Below are 15,491 nucleotides of genomic sequence, written 5' to 3' on the forward strand. Positions count from 1 at the left end.
ACATCTCAGCCTAACAGTGGGTTATCCAGAAAGGATTTGGGGGAGTGGGTAGATTTAGTCTTTCTTACAAAATGCAAGTCAACTGATTTTATCTGTTTCTTTTTTTCAAGATTTGAAATAGAAATTGAGCCCATTTTTGCAAGTTTGGCTTTGTACGATGTTAAAGAAAAGAAAAAGGTAGGTTTTTGATTACTTGAGTGATGACATTTCCACCAAAGCATTACAAACCTGTATTTAAAAAACAAAAAATAGAGGAATTAATTCTGGAACCAAGCCTTTATGAAGGCAGTGACATACTAGTGGTCGAAAGAATGACAAAGGCATTTTGTGAACCATCTTGTGAGTTCTTCTGCTTGGTAAAACAGTTGAAGTATAACCACTTTTCTAAAAATATTATCTAATATGTGAGTGCCTGAAATCAGAATATATATATATTGTCCAATATTGGCTTTCAAAAGTCTCTTCCCCAGAGAGAACTTAAGTAACTGAAATCTTTTATTTAGATTAAGTTTTTATGACTTTCTAAATCTCTTCTTCATGATTCAGCATGATATGTGTCCAAGTAATATTTTAATAATGCACAAGAAAGCCATACATGCTAAAATTGCTAAAATCAAAACAAAACTGTGAAGTCTTTTCAAGATCTAAGTTATAGGAAATGCAAAATACATTTATTCCCCTATTTATGTTCTGTATTTAATATTTGAAGAGTCTTTTAGTTTTCTTAATTCAAGATATTAGCAGTAGCAGAGAGAAAAATGTAAAAAATATGCATTTTGACATTTATCTCTTTAAGACTTGAATTTAATGCATTGAGTTTTAAGTTATGTAGATGAGAGTATGTGGAATATTATGTGAACTTTGTTTAATATTTAAATCACATTTCATAAGCCAATTTTATCATCTCATTACTCCATTTTTTTTTTTTCTCTAACATAGTAAGTTCTTTAGTGACCTCTGGTGTTGATAACCAGCTCACATTCATTTTGGCTTTGAAGCCTTGAAAGGCAGAAAGCTCACTGTCTGCCTTTCAAGATATGTTATTTTTTCTTTTTTCTGTGGATGATCTTAAAGATAATTTTCTATTTTCATACTTTGATATTTTCAGTTCAGGTAGCAATTGTAATTTCTAGTGCTCTGATGGAACTACGTACCTTACAGGAGCTGGAGGAAATTTTATAAGTAGTGTGTGTTGTTTGCTCCATTTCTTTTCTCCTTTCCCACTGTCCTGCCTTGATTTCTTAATGAAAAGAAGAAAAAAACACTAAAGGAGACACTAAAAAAAAGTGGTTTTTTTCCATGGTTTGAAAGGAGACACTGTTGGTAGTTTTTTCACTTGTATTTTGAAATTGTCTGTTGTGTTTATGAAGAGTTTAACAACAATAAAAAGTACAACTCATGCTTGAGGCTACCCAACTTCTTCCTTAGATTTCAGAAAATTTCTACTTTGATTTAAACTCGGAACAAATGAAGGGAATGCTTCGTCCACACGTCCCCCCTGCTGCTATATCCACGCTGGCCAGATCTGCCATCTTTTCTATCACTTATCCCTCTCAAGATGTCTTTCTGGTAATAAAGGTAAGAAATACCAGATGAATTTAAATTAATATTGTCTCTTGTTTTCTGTTTAGAATAAAATATAAAGAAATCTGTCTGACTAGTTGACTTCTTTACATTTGGAGAGCAGAATTCTATTCTCAAAAGCATAAACACGCGCACCACAGAGTTCTCGTTCATTTCGGATATTCTCTCTCAGTACATTAAGTTCCCTTGTAACAGATACAGTCCAGTGGAGATATGCATTGTTGTATTATTAAAAACTGAAAAGAGCACAGAGGTTTACTTGATATAGATCAGCTCTCTGGGCCATGACCTTGGTTTTCATATGAAACAATGTGCTGATTCCTTAAGATGATAGATAAGTAAGTGATTTAAAAATATGTATTGATCTGAATCTCATTTAAAAAATGATATAGGCCCTTAAGCCAAATTTTTAAATGTCTTTAAGAATTGAAATTGCTGAGAGTGAGATCCATAACTGACATAAAATGCCACATTGGTCACTCCTGGAGTAAAGTACACAAAGATAAATGTTATTTTCTTTTTTTTTTTCATTTGATTCAATGAGTGCCCAAATGTTACTGGTTCAGATTGGCATTTGAATCAGGTTTTTTTGGCTGACCTCTGCATAAAAATAATCATTTTGTAAAAAGAGGAGTTCAGTACATGCTTTCAGTTCACAGGCAGTGGTTTTGTTGCCTGCTAGGTTAAGTACTGTGTTTTGAGAACCCTGTTGACAGAGGTTTGTGCGAGTTCTTGATGAACTGCTTCTTACATGAGGAATAAGCTTTTGAAAGTGAATTAAGGCTTTGTGGCATGACAGAACAATCCCAGGTGAGAATAAGGCTTTCAGTAGTCTTGGAGCATATTCTGATCTCCAATTTTTGGTATGATTCTCTGAATTCCTCCTAAAAATCATGTTCTGCCTGCGCACACAAATTCACTCTTCTGACTTTTACAAGATACGAGGAATAGAGGACCCCATAATTTATGAGATGGGGATCTGTCCAAAAGAGCTTGTGATGGCACATTAGGGCTTGTAAAACCAGTGACCCAAGAGGGGCTGGTGGCTTGGGTGCTTTTTTGATTTGATGATGGAAAGGATATTGTCAGAGATAAATAAGACAGATGCACAGCGTGCCTTAATGGGTAAATTTTCACATGGGTCTTACTGGGAAACCAGTTTTCAGGCAACTGGTATAGTTAGTACAAACTCACCTGGGAATGCCAGATTTGATGGAAAGTAGTTTTGTTCTTTATATTGTAGTAGCCTCTTGGAGTTCTCCTAGTAGACAAGTATGAATGGTTGTGATAGCTTCACTGGGCTAGCCCTTGGCCAGCAGCCAGCACAGCAGTTCACCCACTATGCCACCACTTTCTAAGCATGGGAGAAGTGGAAAGATGTTCTAATCTAGTAACAGCATGTGCACAGTAGCAGGCATGGGAGGGAGGGCCAGGATGCTTCTGAAAGAAACAGTCTTCATCCATGTGATAGGGAAAAATATTTCTATTAGACTCTGAGTGCTGAGCAGTTTTGTGTTTCAGAGGCATTAACTTGGAGACTTCAGAAGCAAACATCTACTCTTTGTCCAATATGAATTTTTTAATTGTTTCATTATTTTATTTGAAAACTCACTGATTTAAAATAGTTCTTGTTTTAGCTGAGTGCATCTGAGTCACCTTTTTGTGCTGCTGCAATAGGTCCTTAATATGGAGAACAGAAATAAGAAGAGAATTCTGAAAATGATGATGCTGAAGACAGCGTAAGCCGTCCTTAAGACCTTAAAAATGAGCTGAAAGTGGCTCTAGAACAGATCAAACCAAGGGGAAGTGGTATATGTTCCCTTTGAACCTATATTTTACATCTGTGATTCAGTTACAGCTGGAGATCTGGGAACTTAATGGCTCTAACAACTTACGTGCAGTGCTTGTTTCCCTGCTCGCAAAGGGAAATCAAGCTTTAACTCTTCTGAAAGAATGTTTTTGTTTCCTAGTGTTTGTTTAATTCAACAATCGTTGCTGGATACTTGTCCTTATAATGGTTCATTTTCCCTTCTCAGCTGGAAAAAGTGTTACAGCAGGGAGATATTGGGGAGTGTGCAGAGCCTTATATGATTTTTAAAGAATCTGATGCAGCAAAGGTAAGAATTTTTTCTGTGTTTTGATTAAATTTGACAACAAGCACTTTAAGGTGTTTTGTTATTAACAAGTTAAACATACCTTATTTTCTTTTACTTTGGACTTAGCAGCCATTGATACTGGTCCTGTTGTTAAAAGGATCTATTTTTAATTAAGAATCTAGTCAAATTCTAAAGGCCAAAGAAGAGTCAAGGACCTTTGAATCTTGATGCCTGATTGAGGTAGAGTAGTTAAAGGTCATCAGTTTTTGTAGCTGGCAGGGGAGACGTGTGGTTACCATCAAGCTCAGTCACCTGTGATGCCCTGTCCCAAAGGACCAGCTGTGTGCTTGTACTTGGGTCAAGTGACCGCAGCCTTTGATGTGACTTTGCAGTAAAATTTCAACTTTTCCATTGCTTCTGCAGTTTAACCTCATCACAGTAGCTCTGCCTGCCCCTAGAAGGGTTATAAAGTGGATGAAATATGTTAACAGGAGATTCTCCATCAGGCCTGGTTTTGAATTGCAGTGCATTTGTGGTTCTTTTTTTCTATTTTCTGATGATTTTTCTTTTTACTGATGTTGTAAAGAAGGGCCACACTCAACAGGAGGACAAAGCTGTCCTTCTTACATATAGTAAAGGTAGATTTAACATTTTCTACTTTAGTGTTTGTTTTTTTCTGTTAACAATGTACCTTTAATTCCTGCCATCAGCAGTTTGAACATTGTCCTTTGAAGTCCAGTGGATGGCATGGACCTGCCCCATTTTCACTGATTTTTTTGTCTTGCCCACACACGTATAAATGCAGCCTGTCTCCTTGCTGTAGAGGCCCTTTGCTTGGGTCTAAAAGTAGAGATTTTCCTGCAGAGAAGAATGACATCTTATTCATTGCAACCAGCAGTTGGCAGCTGGTTGCTCATTGGAGTGTGTCAGAGTCTGGGTGGGGATAGCAGGTTTGGTAGGTTGAGGAACAAAGAGGAATGCTGGTAGCACCTGCAGGATTCAGTGGCCCCTGGACTATGACCTTTCCTCAGCCTGCTATTTGTTTTTCTCCCAACACAATGTGGCTATTGAATAGCAAATCACTGATTTTATTGTTACTTGAGCTAAGTATGTTCTTTTACAACTTCATTTTGTAAAATGTACAAGAGAGCTTGAAAAGGAAACGTTGTGTATGTAGTATGGGAAACTGCTTTGGAGCCTCAGAAATGGTTCCTGATTTAATGTACAATTTGGCTGAGCCAGGTGAACATTAAAAGATAATAGTGAGGACTGAATGAAGGTAAAAAACCAAGAGATGCTCACCCCTCCTGTGATTAAGAAGCTTCCATTATGCTTTCTTCATAGGAGCTGAGAAGTTAATTTGTTAGTTTTGATCAAACTCTAACAAAGTTTTGCCTTCCTAAAGTTCTAATATATTTTTAGCTGAAGAAGTTCACGTTATTATCTATCCCTGTCTTTATATCACTGCACTACAATATGAAAAATGGGTATCTTTCACCTCAGGTATACAGATAACAAAAGTAAAACTCCTACATTTCCTGTGATCAATAAGTTGACATGAGCCTAAGAGAAATTTTGGAATTAGATTGGCAGGATGCTTGGGAAAAGGTGATTTTTCCAGGTCTCCTTCCCAGCAAGGTGCATAAGCATGTCCTGAAGTAGAGGAACGTGAGCAACAGAGCTCTCTGAGTTGTTATCCAACCCCCTGTCTGGGGACTTCTGGAAGCTAACAACCTTTCTAAAGCAAAAAATTGCTCTTTAATATGCAGAATTATGGAAGAGTCCTCTCTTACTCCTTTTTTTCCTCAATAAAATGAGTGTGATACTGCTTATTTGAGCAATGTTTTCAGTTTCCCATGCAACTCCAGATGATCTGAACACCTGCTGCATAAAATCATGTGGAGAATGGCCATTTCAGACTTCACAGATTAAACAAAATTCAGCTTTTCTTGAAAGGGCAGTGGGCAGATGAGCTCGCTGGGATTTGACAGGCTATTCAGGAGGCTTAAGAGCATGGAGCCAGCTGCTCTATCAGGCTGTCCGGTGTCTGGGACTGTTGGCCTGATGGCAGTTTTGTGAAGCAGAAGTCTGATTGCCTTGTACTTAGTGATCCTCCTCTAGAAGGTGCTATTGAAGCACAGAATCATTACAAGTTCAAAAAGATACCGTTGTTACTGATTTTGCTAAATGAACCTTTGTTCCTATCCCTCTCCTTTTAATCTCCTGGATTGAATATTTTCTTCACAGAATAAGGAAAAGTTGGAAAAACTGAAATGCCAGGCAGAACAGTTTTGCCAAAGACTAGGCAAGTACCGAATGCCTTTTGCCTGGACAGCCATTCATTTAATGAACATTGTGAGCAGCGCTGGAAGTTTGGAAAGAGATTCCACAGAAGTAGAAGTTGGTACAGGAGGTATGATATCTGACATCTGCATGAGGGAATGTGGACAAATCCAGAGTTTACTGAAACCTTGTTTCATGCCCTGTATCTGCCATCGCTCCTTTTATCGCTTTCCTCCCCCTGCCCTAGGCCTTCTGATAGTCTTGGGTCATGGTTGAAATAAAACAGAAAAGTCCATGATAACAAATGGATTTATCTTTCAAGGATTTTACAAGCAAACCATCTGTTATATTATTTAAAACACGGCTTCTAAGAGTGAGAGTGCGTTACAGGCTGATGAACATTTTCCGAAGGAGTGGATTAATCTTTGTGAACCACACAGCTCATCTGAAACTGCTCTTCAGCATCCCCAAAATTGCCAACTTCATCATCTTTCAGAGCAAGAGAAATACATAAATCTTCACACGATAAAGACTTTTATAATAGCAGTAAGGCACTGGGGTGAGGTTGCTGTGAGAGGAGCAGAAGTAGTCAGCTGTGCTTCATAGCCTCCTGATGCCTCAGGAGTGCGATTGTCTTAGCATAACCACCTCTTCTATCACACTTATTGCATAATTTCCAAAAGCAGCAGCTATCTTCTTCTGTAGAAAATCCTGGTTGGAACAAAAGTAGACTCTTGGACAATTGTTTTTCTTCTAATTTTTTTTTTTTAAATTCCTCACCTTTTTTTATTTTTAATTTTTTGAAGAACGTAAAGGGTCGTGGTCGGAGCGGCGGAATTCCAGTATTGTCGGGAGGCGTTCGTTAGAGAGAACCACAAGTGGGGACGAGGCTTGCAATTTGACCAGCTTTAGACCAGCTACTCTGACAGTGACAAACTTCTTTAAACAGGTATTGTATGAAGCTGTCTAATTAAGGAGTTACTCCTTGGACAGAGTGATTTGATTGTGTGAAGTCAGTTTAGACCCGAATGATTAATTTGTGATGCTTTCCATGCATGTCATGTCTGTTCCCTGATCACAGGGTATCTTGGAACAGCGTGCAGTGGGTTTATTATATCATGTGCTTAATTCTGCCATCAGAGGGTCCACAGTCGAGTGGTGGATTCTTTCAATAAGTTTACTGTGAATAATCACATTATGGAATTTGAAATTATTAGCTGGTTCTGACTTGAATGATAAAGTGTCATGATGGCATAGTGACTTAAACACTCTGAACTAGTACAACTAGATCTCCCCAGGAGAATATCAGTTTATTTTGCTCCAGATTTTTCTAACATGCGTTGGAAAAATCACTGGTCAATGTATTTAGAAAAGTGCTCACAGAAGCAGTTCACAAAAATAGAGGATGACTTCTTTGGGTTAGTATGTGCCAGAAAGTATTCCAGATATTTGTCCTAGTCTAGGAGTTGCATGGCCTTGACCCCTTTGGTTTTGTTGGGTCATAGAGGATCCCATTGAACCACCAGCAGGCTCAGAACCAGGTTCGTCAATGCAATTTGAGGTTGGCATCGGTTCCCTGGACACATCCAGAGATGCCCGAGAAAACAAAGCATTTCACTTCTGATGCTGCTTTACTGAGTGACAGCTCTTCTTAGCCAGAGCTTGGGATTTTCCTGAGAAGCAGTGGAAAACATGATTAAATGGAATAAAATTTTTAGTTAAGCTTAGAAGATGGTTTCAGTTCATTAATTTTTGCTAAGATTTGCTTAATGCTTATCTGGTTCAGGAAAATTGTTACTTGAATGTCACCTTTGTGTATAAAAAGGGATTTAATAGTGAGCAACCAGATATTTTTTGGACTGATTTCTTGATTATTTGGAATACAAAGATTTAGATATTATATTGAAAGTTGGTTAAGCTCTTTTTTTTTTTTCCTGATTGTTTTGGTTGCGTGCCACTTTCACTGTGGGTAGCCATCCAAAGTCTACTTTTAAATACAGTAGGGTAAATAAGGAGAAATGTCATCAAGGGCATGAAGTTATCATGGTGCAAACCATGTAAGTGGAGGGTGACTCATGCCTCAGGTGCTCCGTGCTTTCATGAAACTCAGTATGACTGTCATTGGGCTCCAGGACACAGAGCAGGAAGTTCCTTTTATTAATAAAATAAAATCATAGAATCATAGAATGGTTAGTATTGGAAGGGACCTTAAAGCTCATCCAGTCCCAACCCCCCTGCCAGCAGCAGGGACACCTTCCACTAGACCAGGTTGCTCAAAGCCTCATCCAGCCTGGCCTTGAACACTTCCAGGGAGGGGGCATCCACAACTTCCCTGGGCAACCTGCTCCAGTGTCTGACCACCCTCACATTGAGAAACTTCTTCCTAATATCTAATCTAAACCTCCCCTCTTTCAGCTTAAACTCATTTCCCCTTGTTTTGTCATTAACTGCCCTTATGAAAAGTCCTTCCCCAGCTTTCTTGTAGGCCCCCAAATAAATAAAAATAAAAATAAATAAAATCAAATAATTAATACAATCAGGTCTGTAATATATTCACCCAAGATGTAGAAAGGAAGAAAAAAAATGTATTCCAGGACTGCTAATGCAGCCATTCCACTGACCATGTTCTGCAGCTCTGTTTGGAATATACACAGTTCACTGAGTTAGTAATGATTTACAAAAGCATTTATGTATTTACTTTGAGGTTGTTTTAGCTCGACAGCTTTGAAACAGCTTGTTTTATTAAGTTATCCTTTAAAAATTGCCAAACATTGATTTAAGATTTTAAGTTTCTAATTCTTCTGTCTTTTATTTTTTATCTTCCCTTCCTTTTCTCCCATTGAGTACAATTAATTGAATACTACCCAGCGTTTTTCTCCTTCCATTTGCTTCTTTTTTCATATTGTGATCGATTACCTTTATTATCAGATATCTTCTGGATAGTTAGAGGGTGGCAGAGTCACCTTTTCTATAATGTTTCCAAAATTAATGAAATACTGAGCTACTAGAATGTGGCACAAGGAAGACTGACAACTTCCCACCATTTCTTAACACTTCTCCTGAAAAGTAAGACTCTTTTAGACTCATACCAAAGAAAAGGCAGAGGAGAAGGAACGAGGATCATTGCCTGAATGACAGATACTTTTTCAAACTATTATACTTGCTAAAAATTGGATATTTTGGGGAGTCTTTTAACAGCCATTCTCAGTTTTGAAAAAGATAATATTGATGGGGAGAGAAAAGGTTTTCAATGAGAAGTTCCTGCAGCTGTCATGATGATTAATAAGGAAAGAAGGAAGGAAAAAGGATGGAGAAATGAGCTGTAATTTAGCACGTTAATGTGCACACCTTGTTCTGGGAAGGTACATTTTGATATTAGAGGAAAGAGACTGTAATATTAGAAGGTTTCTTCATTCTCTGGCAATCCTGAAGGGTTGTGTAGATAACCATTTTCTTCCCAACATCCAACAGGAGGGCGATCGCCTGAGCGATGAAGATTTGTACAAGTTCCTTGCTGACATGAGACGGCCATCGTCAGTGTTACGGAGGCTGAGACCTATCACAGGTATTGAACGAGATCTTTTGTTGAAGTATTTGGTTAGATCTTCCCAGTTGCCATACAGTTCTTACAAGTGAGCAGATGGAAAAAATGCTATGAAGTCATTGAAAGTGATCTCTGGTAGACCACAACCACTAAAGATGGCATTTTGACAGGATTTTCACTGGTACGTGTGCACATGCAGCCCCTGTCACACTGGGAGTAGTATGTGTGAGAAGGGGATGCAGACCCCAAAGCTCTAAACCCAGCAGGGGCTGAGGAGTCTCTGTTTTGCTGAGTGAAATACCATTCTCTAGCTGAGAGGAGATCTGCTGGCTCCCACTTGGTTAATAGGAACAGACCCCACCTCTGTTTGAGAAAGGGAAATAAAAACGCTGGCACACCAGCAGTGAAACATCCCTGGTCCCTGACCTGTGCTATTCCTGACAATATTTACTTAACCTGCTCTTAAAAAAATCTCCAGTGACAGCAATCCTACCGCTTCCCTAGATCATCTCTCCCAACACTCAGCTGTCCTTGTAGGGAGGTTAGGTATTAAGAAAACTTTGCAAAATTACCTTGCTGCAAATTAATCTGATTATGGTCTGTCATGCCCTCAGGGCTGTTATCAAACCTTTCAAGTACCTGAATACTGTTATGAGTTCACTTTTATCCACCTCTGTTTTGTAGCCTAACCGATCTCAGGTTTTTTTCAACCCTTCTTCAAAGGTTGTCATTTAAAAATTACCCGTTACTCTCTGCTAGAGTTTCTTTAACCTGTCCATGCTTTTCTTCAAGCATGGCACTCTAACCTGGTTATGGTGCTCCTCCTAAGACCTCATACCAAGCAAAGTGGATGGATTTGTCTCCAGTGCCTTACACATGACACTGCACTAATATATCTTAGAATGGTTGTAGCTTTCTCCTGGACATTGGCTTGTTGTCACTGCTGTTACCCAGCCCTTTTCTACAGAGCTGATCCATGTTGTTTTGGGTTTTTTTTTTAATATTTGTATGTTTAGCTTCTCCTTCTTAATGCAAGTCCTTTGCTCTTTCTTGTGTTTCACCTTAGTCATTTGATGCCGTTTCTCCAACTTTTCTGTCTTCTAAATTTTTACAATCATTCCAGCCTCAGTGCCATCCACCAACAAGAAGTGTGCTGTCAGTACTGTCAGCTGACTTGCTAAGGAAAATATTCAATAATTTTGCTGTAGATTAACTTCCAGCAATTCCTGATATATCCTTCCAGTTTGATAGGCAAGATTCCTGATGAAACCTTTAAGTATTGTTTTTAGCAATAACTGGGCCTCACAGTTGCATTATCTAGACTGTATTTCCCCAACTTGCCTATGAGAACAGCATTTGGGACTTGTTAGGATACATCTTTTCTGTTGGTTCTTATTATCTGATACCCCTAGGTTGTTGCCCTAGGTAACACTTATCTGATAACATATCTTATTATCTGGTACCCCCAAAGTGTTGCCCTAGGTAACACTTTGATTCGTTGCTACTTGTTTTTAACAAATCCCCATTGACTATAATTTATCATTTGTTTATTTATGAAATCAATATATCGGATATAACCTGAAGAAACTAAGCAGGAACGTGCTTTTTGGTTTAACTTAACTTCTATTTATTGTAATAAAATAACTTTCTTCTTACAGCTCAATTAAAGATAGACATATCTCCAGCTCCAGAGAATCCCCATTACTGTCTAACTCCGGAGTTGCTGCAAGTCAAACTTTACCCAGACAGCAGAGTTAGACCTACAAGAGAAATCCTGGAGTTTCCTGCCAGGGATGTCTACGTTCCAAATACCACATACAGGTTAGAGTTTTGAAATACGTTTCACATTTCAGGGCCTGAGACTGGCAAGTCTAGAAATTCCTACCTTATCACCTGGTTCATTGCAAAACTTGCTGTATCAGTAGATCTGCTGTGCCAGAGGCTCAAAAAGAGTCCAGACTGACACAGCAGAAAATACACAGTTGCGAAGGGGCAAACATATTTGCATAAAACTTGGCTGTGAACAACAACATGAAAGAGGTTTCTGCATTTCCCAAAATTCACCGTGAAATTTAGTCGCATTCTTTTCAGTTTTATGTAGGTTTTTTTCTTTGCCTATCTGCTAGAGCCATCATTCTTTTAGTTCTTATTACTTTCTAACACTTTCAGTGACTTACTTTTTAAAGCGAGGGATAAAAATGAAGAAAATGCATAATTCCTTTGTTCATATTTCTGTTTTGGTTTAAAAGCAGTTTATGTTTACAATGCTTGGAAAAAAAAAATCTTCTGAAGATCTGGAAGATAAGAAATTTTCATGTAGTATCTTGGAAAACAATAACCTTTCTATAACTAAGCCCAGTCAGGGAGCTAATTTCCGTTCATTATCTACCACTATTTATTTAAAGCTTTTTCACAGTATCTTGGAAAACTTTGCATGTCTGAGTGGAATCGTCATCTTCAGCTGAGTAAATTCACCAACTTACTCACCAAATCTGTTACTTCTTGTTGTAAAAGTTAGATAAATGCAAAGCAGGTTTTTATAAACCAAAGCTTACAAGAAAGAGTTTAGTCAAGTTCCATATCTCATGTATTTCAAAAGTTTTATTTATTTATTTATTTTTAGAGACTGGACAGTTAATTAAACATTACAAAACACCAGTACAAATAAGTAGCACTGTGTGATCTCTTCTTTGTAATAAATCCACCAGAAGTAAAACTACTTTTGCAGTTTTTCTGTAATTAGCACATTCTGTTTTCAGTTGTTTCATTCTGACAAATTACAATTTAAAACCAATTTCTATATGATTGTAAATGTTGACATAAAAAATCCGTACTGTACAAGGCTTAGGTAAGTTATACAAGTCAATATGACTCAATGCAACTGCAGAATTGGGGTCTTTCTCAGTCAACACCTCCATGGCTGGCCATTCACCAGCATGTCAATAGTCCTTCTGCCTTACAGTATTCTGCATCTGAAGTTAAACAAGTGTCAACGTGTTCTCAGGAGCAGGACCAACACTGTCACTGTCACAGGGTTTGTTGGTTGGTACCATTAACTCCATTGGAGTTACCCCACAGGCAGCTGTTCTCTGTTTGAAAGGTGTTCTGTTGTGTGCTCACTTGGTCTTTCATTTCATTTCTTAGTTGGGGGTACTAAAAGGTTGCAAAGGGATGGCTCTGGTTCCATTTCAAACAAGAAGAAAAGATCTCATTTATTTCAGTAAGCTCTGAAGCTTAACTCTTTAACTTTCAGTAAGAAAATATAGTTCCTAAGTTATTCTTCAAAGTGTGGTATCTAAAAGATGAGGCCTGTGCTCTGGCTTACTGGGTGTGTGTGTGTCCACATCTACAGCTGTGGGAGTGCCAAGATTGGCCTGAGCTACACTGCTGAAAATTTGTCTGGAAATATGCAGGACCCTAAAATGAGGAATTACCCATCTTTCATTTGCTCATAGAACATTCCACAACAATAACATGAACCAAGCATCACATTAGTTACTTTATGAAACAAAACTTATTTTTTTCCCTATAGATTAATACCTAAATGTCTTCCATAACATTTTGCCAGCCCTTTTTTACTCAAACACTTTTTGTGTTCCCTCCTACACAACCCAGAGTCGAATGCAACAGCCTGAAAACTTGTTCCCTCAAGCAGTGTTATTTAATACATGAATAGGCAGTTGATTCCTAGGCATGAGAGTTTCATCCTGGGAAAGTAAAAGCTCCATGAAAGTTACATGACATTGACATTGAGGCTAGAAGGAATTGAGAATACTCACCAAACATACTGTAAGACCATCACAAATGCCTCAGCCTTTATGTATTGGTGAATACACCATACAGTGTATGGCTTTAGACATGCATCTGTTGTTAAACATAGCATGAACTTCTTTGATGTAGTAATGTTCAGTGTTCAATTCAGTTCTGAATTAAAATGCATCAGGATGAGCGTTCAGTCAAAACTTTTTAAATCTGTTGGGTGTATCATTATTTTGGTTGACTTAAGCAAGTAGTATCTTCCTTTCTTAGGCTTCCAGTATAAGCCTTTTCTTCTGTCTAGTCTTCCTCTTGACCTTGGTGCAACATATTTCCCATTAAGATTGGTTTCCTCACATTCACTGTGCCACCAGCCTCCTAAGGAAAAATATTTTAAAGCCAGTTAGTGTCAGTTGTACCCTGACATGTAGTGCTTAGTTTCTGAGTAGACAGCTCCTGTTTGCAACATCAATCTTCTGTAGACCAGTTCCAGCAGAAAAGTGACAATTACCCAGTGTACCCAAATGAAATGGTGCTTGTACATCCACCCACTTACACTTGCCAGTTGAAAGCCAATACAAAGGTGTTGTGCTCCCTGTTGTGCTTCACATAAAAGTTGTGGTGCATAGAAAACCGCACACACGAATGGTGCCACTGAATTGGGGCACTTACCAAATTAGCTCCACGCTTTCATGTTTCCCGTGACCCTCTACGACTGACTTTCTGATTTGCTGATATTTTTCTCAGGTACAAGTAATAAAATCTCTGCATCTACAGGAGCCTTTAGTAAACAAATCATCTTTTTTATTGTCTGGTATCCTTAACCATGAGCTTAAATTGTAAGCCTAGTTCTTCTGGCAAAGGACTGGCAGTGACTCTGTGCTAAAAATGAAAGTTTAGCACTTTGGAAGTCATTTGCCATCTGCTTCATGGTCACTAGAGCTGAGTAACACTCTTGGCATTATTTCAGACATTACCAATTTTCAAGCCTAGAATGACGTACAAAATGTTTGTTGCATGAAGCAGGTGTCTGGAGGGCAATTCCAGATCCTGTGGTTTAATCATTAATTGCTTTTTCAATTGTTTGCTTTTTACTGTAAACTGGCAAAACATAAAAGCTTCAGAAAATCAAAGAGTTAGGAATCCTTTAACCAAATTATCTTGAAGGAGAAATACATCTTCAGCCTTGCATCTCTTGCTCTTTTGAGAGCGATTGTATCGTATACGTGACAAACAGCTAAAATCTGCCTTTGCATGGAAACTCGCCATCGTTCTTAACTTTTGATTTGTAGTCAAAATGGAGTTAAGAGGCAGTTTGTCTTCTTTTTGTTTTTGCAAGAAGGGATTAAACAATCCGACCTAGGGGTGCTACACCAGACCAGGCATCAGTGGAAGAACTGCCCTTGACTTCATAGCTCAGAATCTCATCCTGGGGTTTTATTTCAACCTGCTTCATCATATATCTCTGATGCTGGTCATTTGCACAGCCTCACTATACTTTAGTTTTACTTATCTATAAAATAGAAAAGTGATGCCTTGTTGTTGCAGGACCCTGCTGTCTGCCAACAAAAAACATCTCCTGCCCTTTCCTGCAAGCAGAGAGATGCTGCTACCCTCTCCTTTCTGTATCTAAAGCCAGGCTAATATCAGTAATTACCCACTAGAGCATGCTACCATTCCTTCATGTAACAAGCTCACTCCCATGTTAATGTACCAAGCATACTGATACCTAAGTAGTTTTCTGGACAGTTGAAGTCATTTATTACGTCCATGTCATGGTCTGCAGTTGAGAACCGCAGTTCTGTCTGCTCGGGCAGTGCGTTGGGGATGCTCCCAGAGATCCGTGAAAGCTGGAGGGTGTAGTCTGTTTCGGGGCCTCCCAAGCTGAATGCATACTCGATGTGACGTTTGTTATCCTTCCAGTCCTGCAGCTCAATCCTTAAGATGTAGTCCCCTTGTTTGGTGATGGAATAGGTCTTGTTCAGACCTAGCCAGAATTCCTCTGCAAAGTTGTAGTGAGTAGATGCTGTTAATATGGAACTAGGCATGAACACGCTTACCATGTTTTTCAGATCTCTACCCTATACCTCAGATAGCTCAATCACCTTTAAAATAGTAGTATTTGAAAATATGTCTTCAAATAGGCTGCATATCAAGAGATGTCAGAGATGAGGATTAAGGGACAGAATTCACTGGGCAGAGAGTTAGTGAGGAAGGAGTTATTTGAT

General features: G+C 38.5%; 2 protein-coding genes across 2 annotated transcripts in view; one reads left to right on the forward strand and one right to left on the reverse strand.

Annotated features, from left to right (window-relative positions):
- Positions 1-11,341, forward strand: part of LOC104531397 (dedicator of cytokinesis protein 7) — a gene marked incomplete at its 5' end in the record, with an annotated part of 33,355 nt that extends 22,014 nt beyond the window's left edge. The window contains 7 exons of the mRNA XM_010176271.1: positions 111-177; positions 1,429-1,578; positions 3,621-3,701; positions 5,928-6,093; positions 6,770-6,912; positions 9,435-9,528; positions 11,166-11,341. Coding sequence (XP_010174573.1) covers positions 111-177; positions 1,429-1,578; positions 3,621-3,701; positions 5,928-6,093; positions 6,770-6,912; positions 9,435-9,528; positions 11,166-11,341 — 877 coding nt within the window. The remainder of the gene's footprint in view (positions 1-110; positions 178-1,428; positions 1,579-3,620; positions 3,702-5,927; positions 6,094-6,769; positions 6,913-9,434; positions 9,529-11,165) is intronic.
- Positions 11,342-13,390: 2,049 nt separating this feature from the next.
- The window catches only part of ANGPTL3 (angiopoietin like 3), an 8,978-nt gene continuing 6,877 nt past the window's right edge, over positions 13,391-15,491 (reverse strand). The window contains exons 6-7 of the mRNA XM_010176270.2: positions 14,993-15,265; positions 13,391-13,641 (exon numbers count right to left, since the gene is read on the reverse strand). Of these exons, the coding sequence (XP_010174572.1) occupies positions 13,460-13,641; positions 14,993-15,265 (455 nt within the window). The 3' untranslated portion in view covers positions 13,391-13,459. The remainder of the gene's footprint in view (positions 13,642-14,992; positions 15,266-15,491) is intronic.

The sequence above is a fragment of the Antrostomus carolinensis genome, unplaced genomic scaffold (genome assembly GCF_000700745.2).
Source record: "Antrostomus carolinensis isolate BGI_N321 unplaced genomic scaffold, ASM70074v2 scaffold13529, whole genome shotgun sequence".
In the NCBI taxonomy this organism is placed as follows: Eukaryota; Metazoa; Chordata; class Aves; order Caprimulgiformes; family Caprimulgidae; genus Antrostomus; species Antrostomus carolinensis.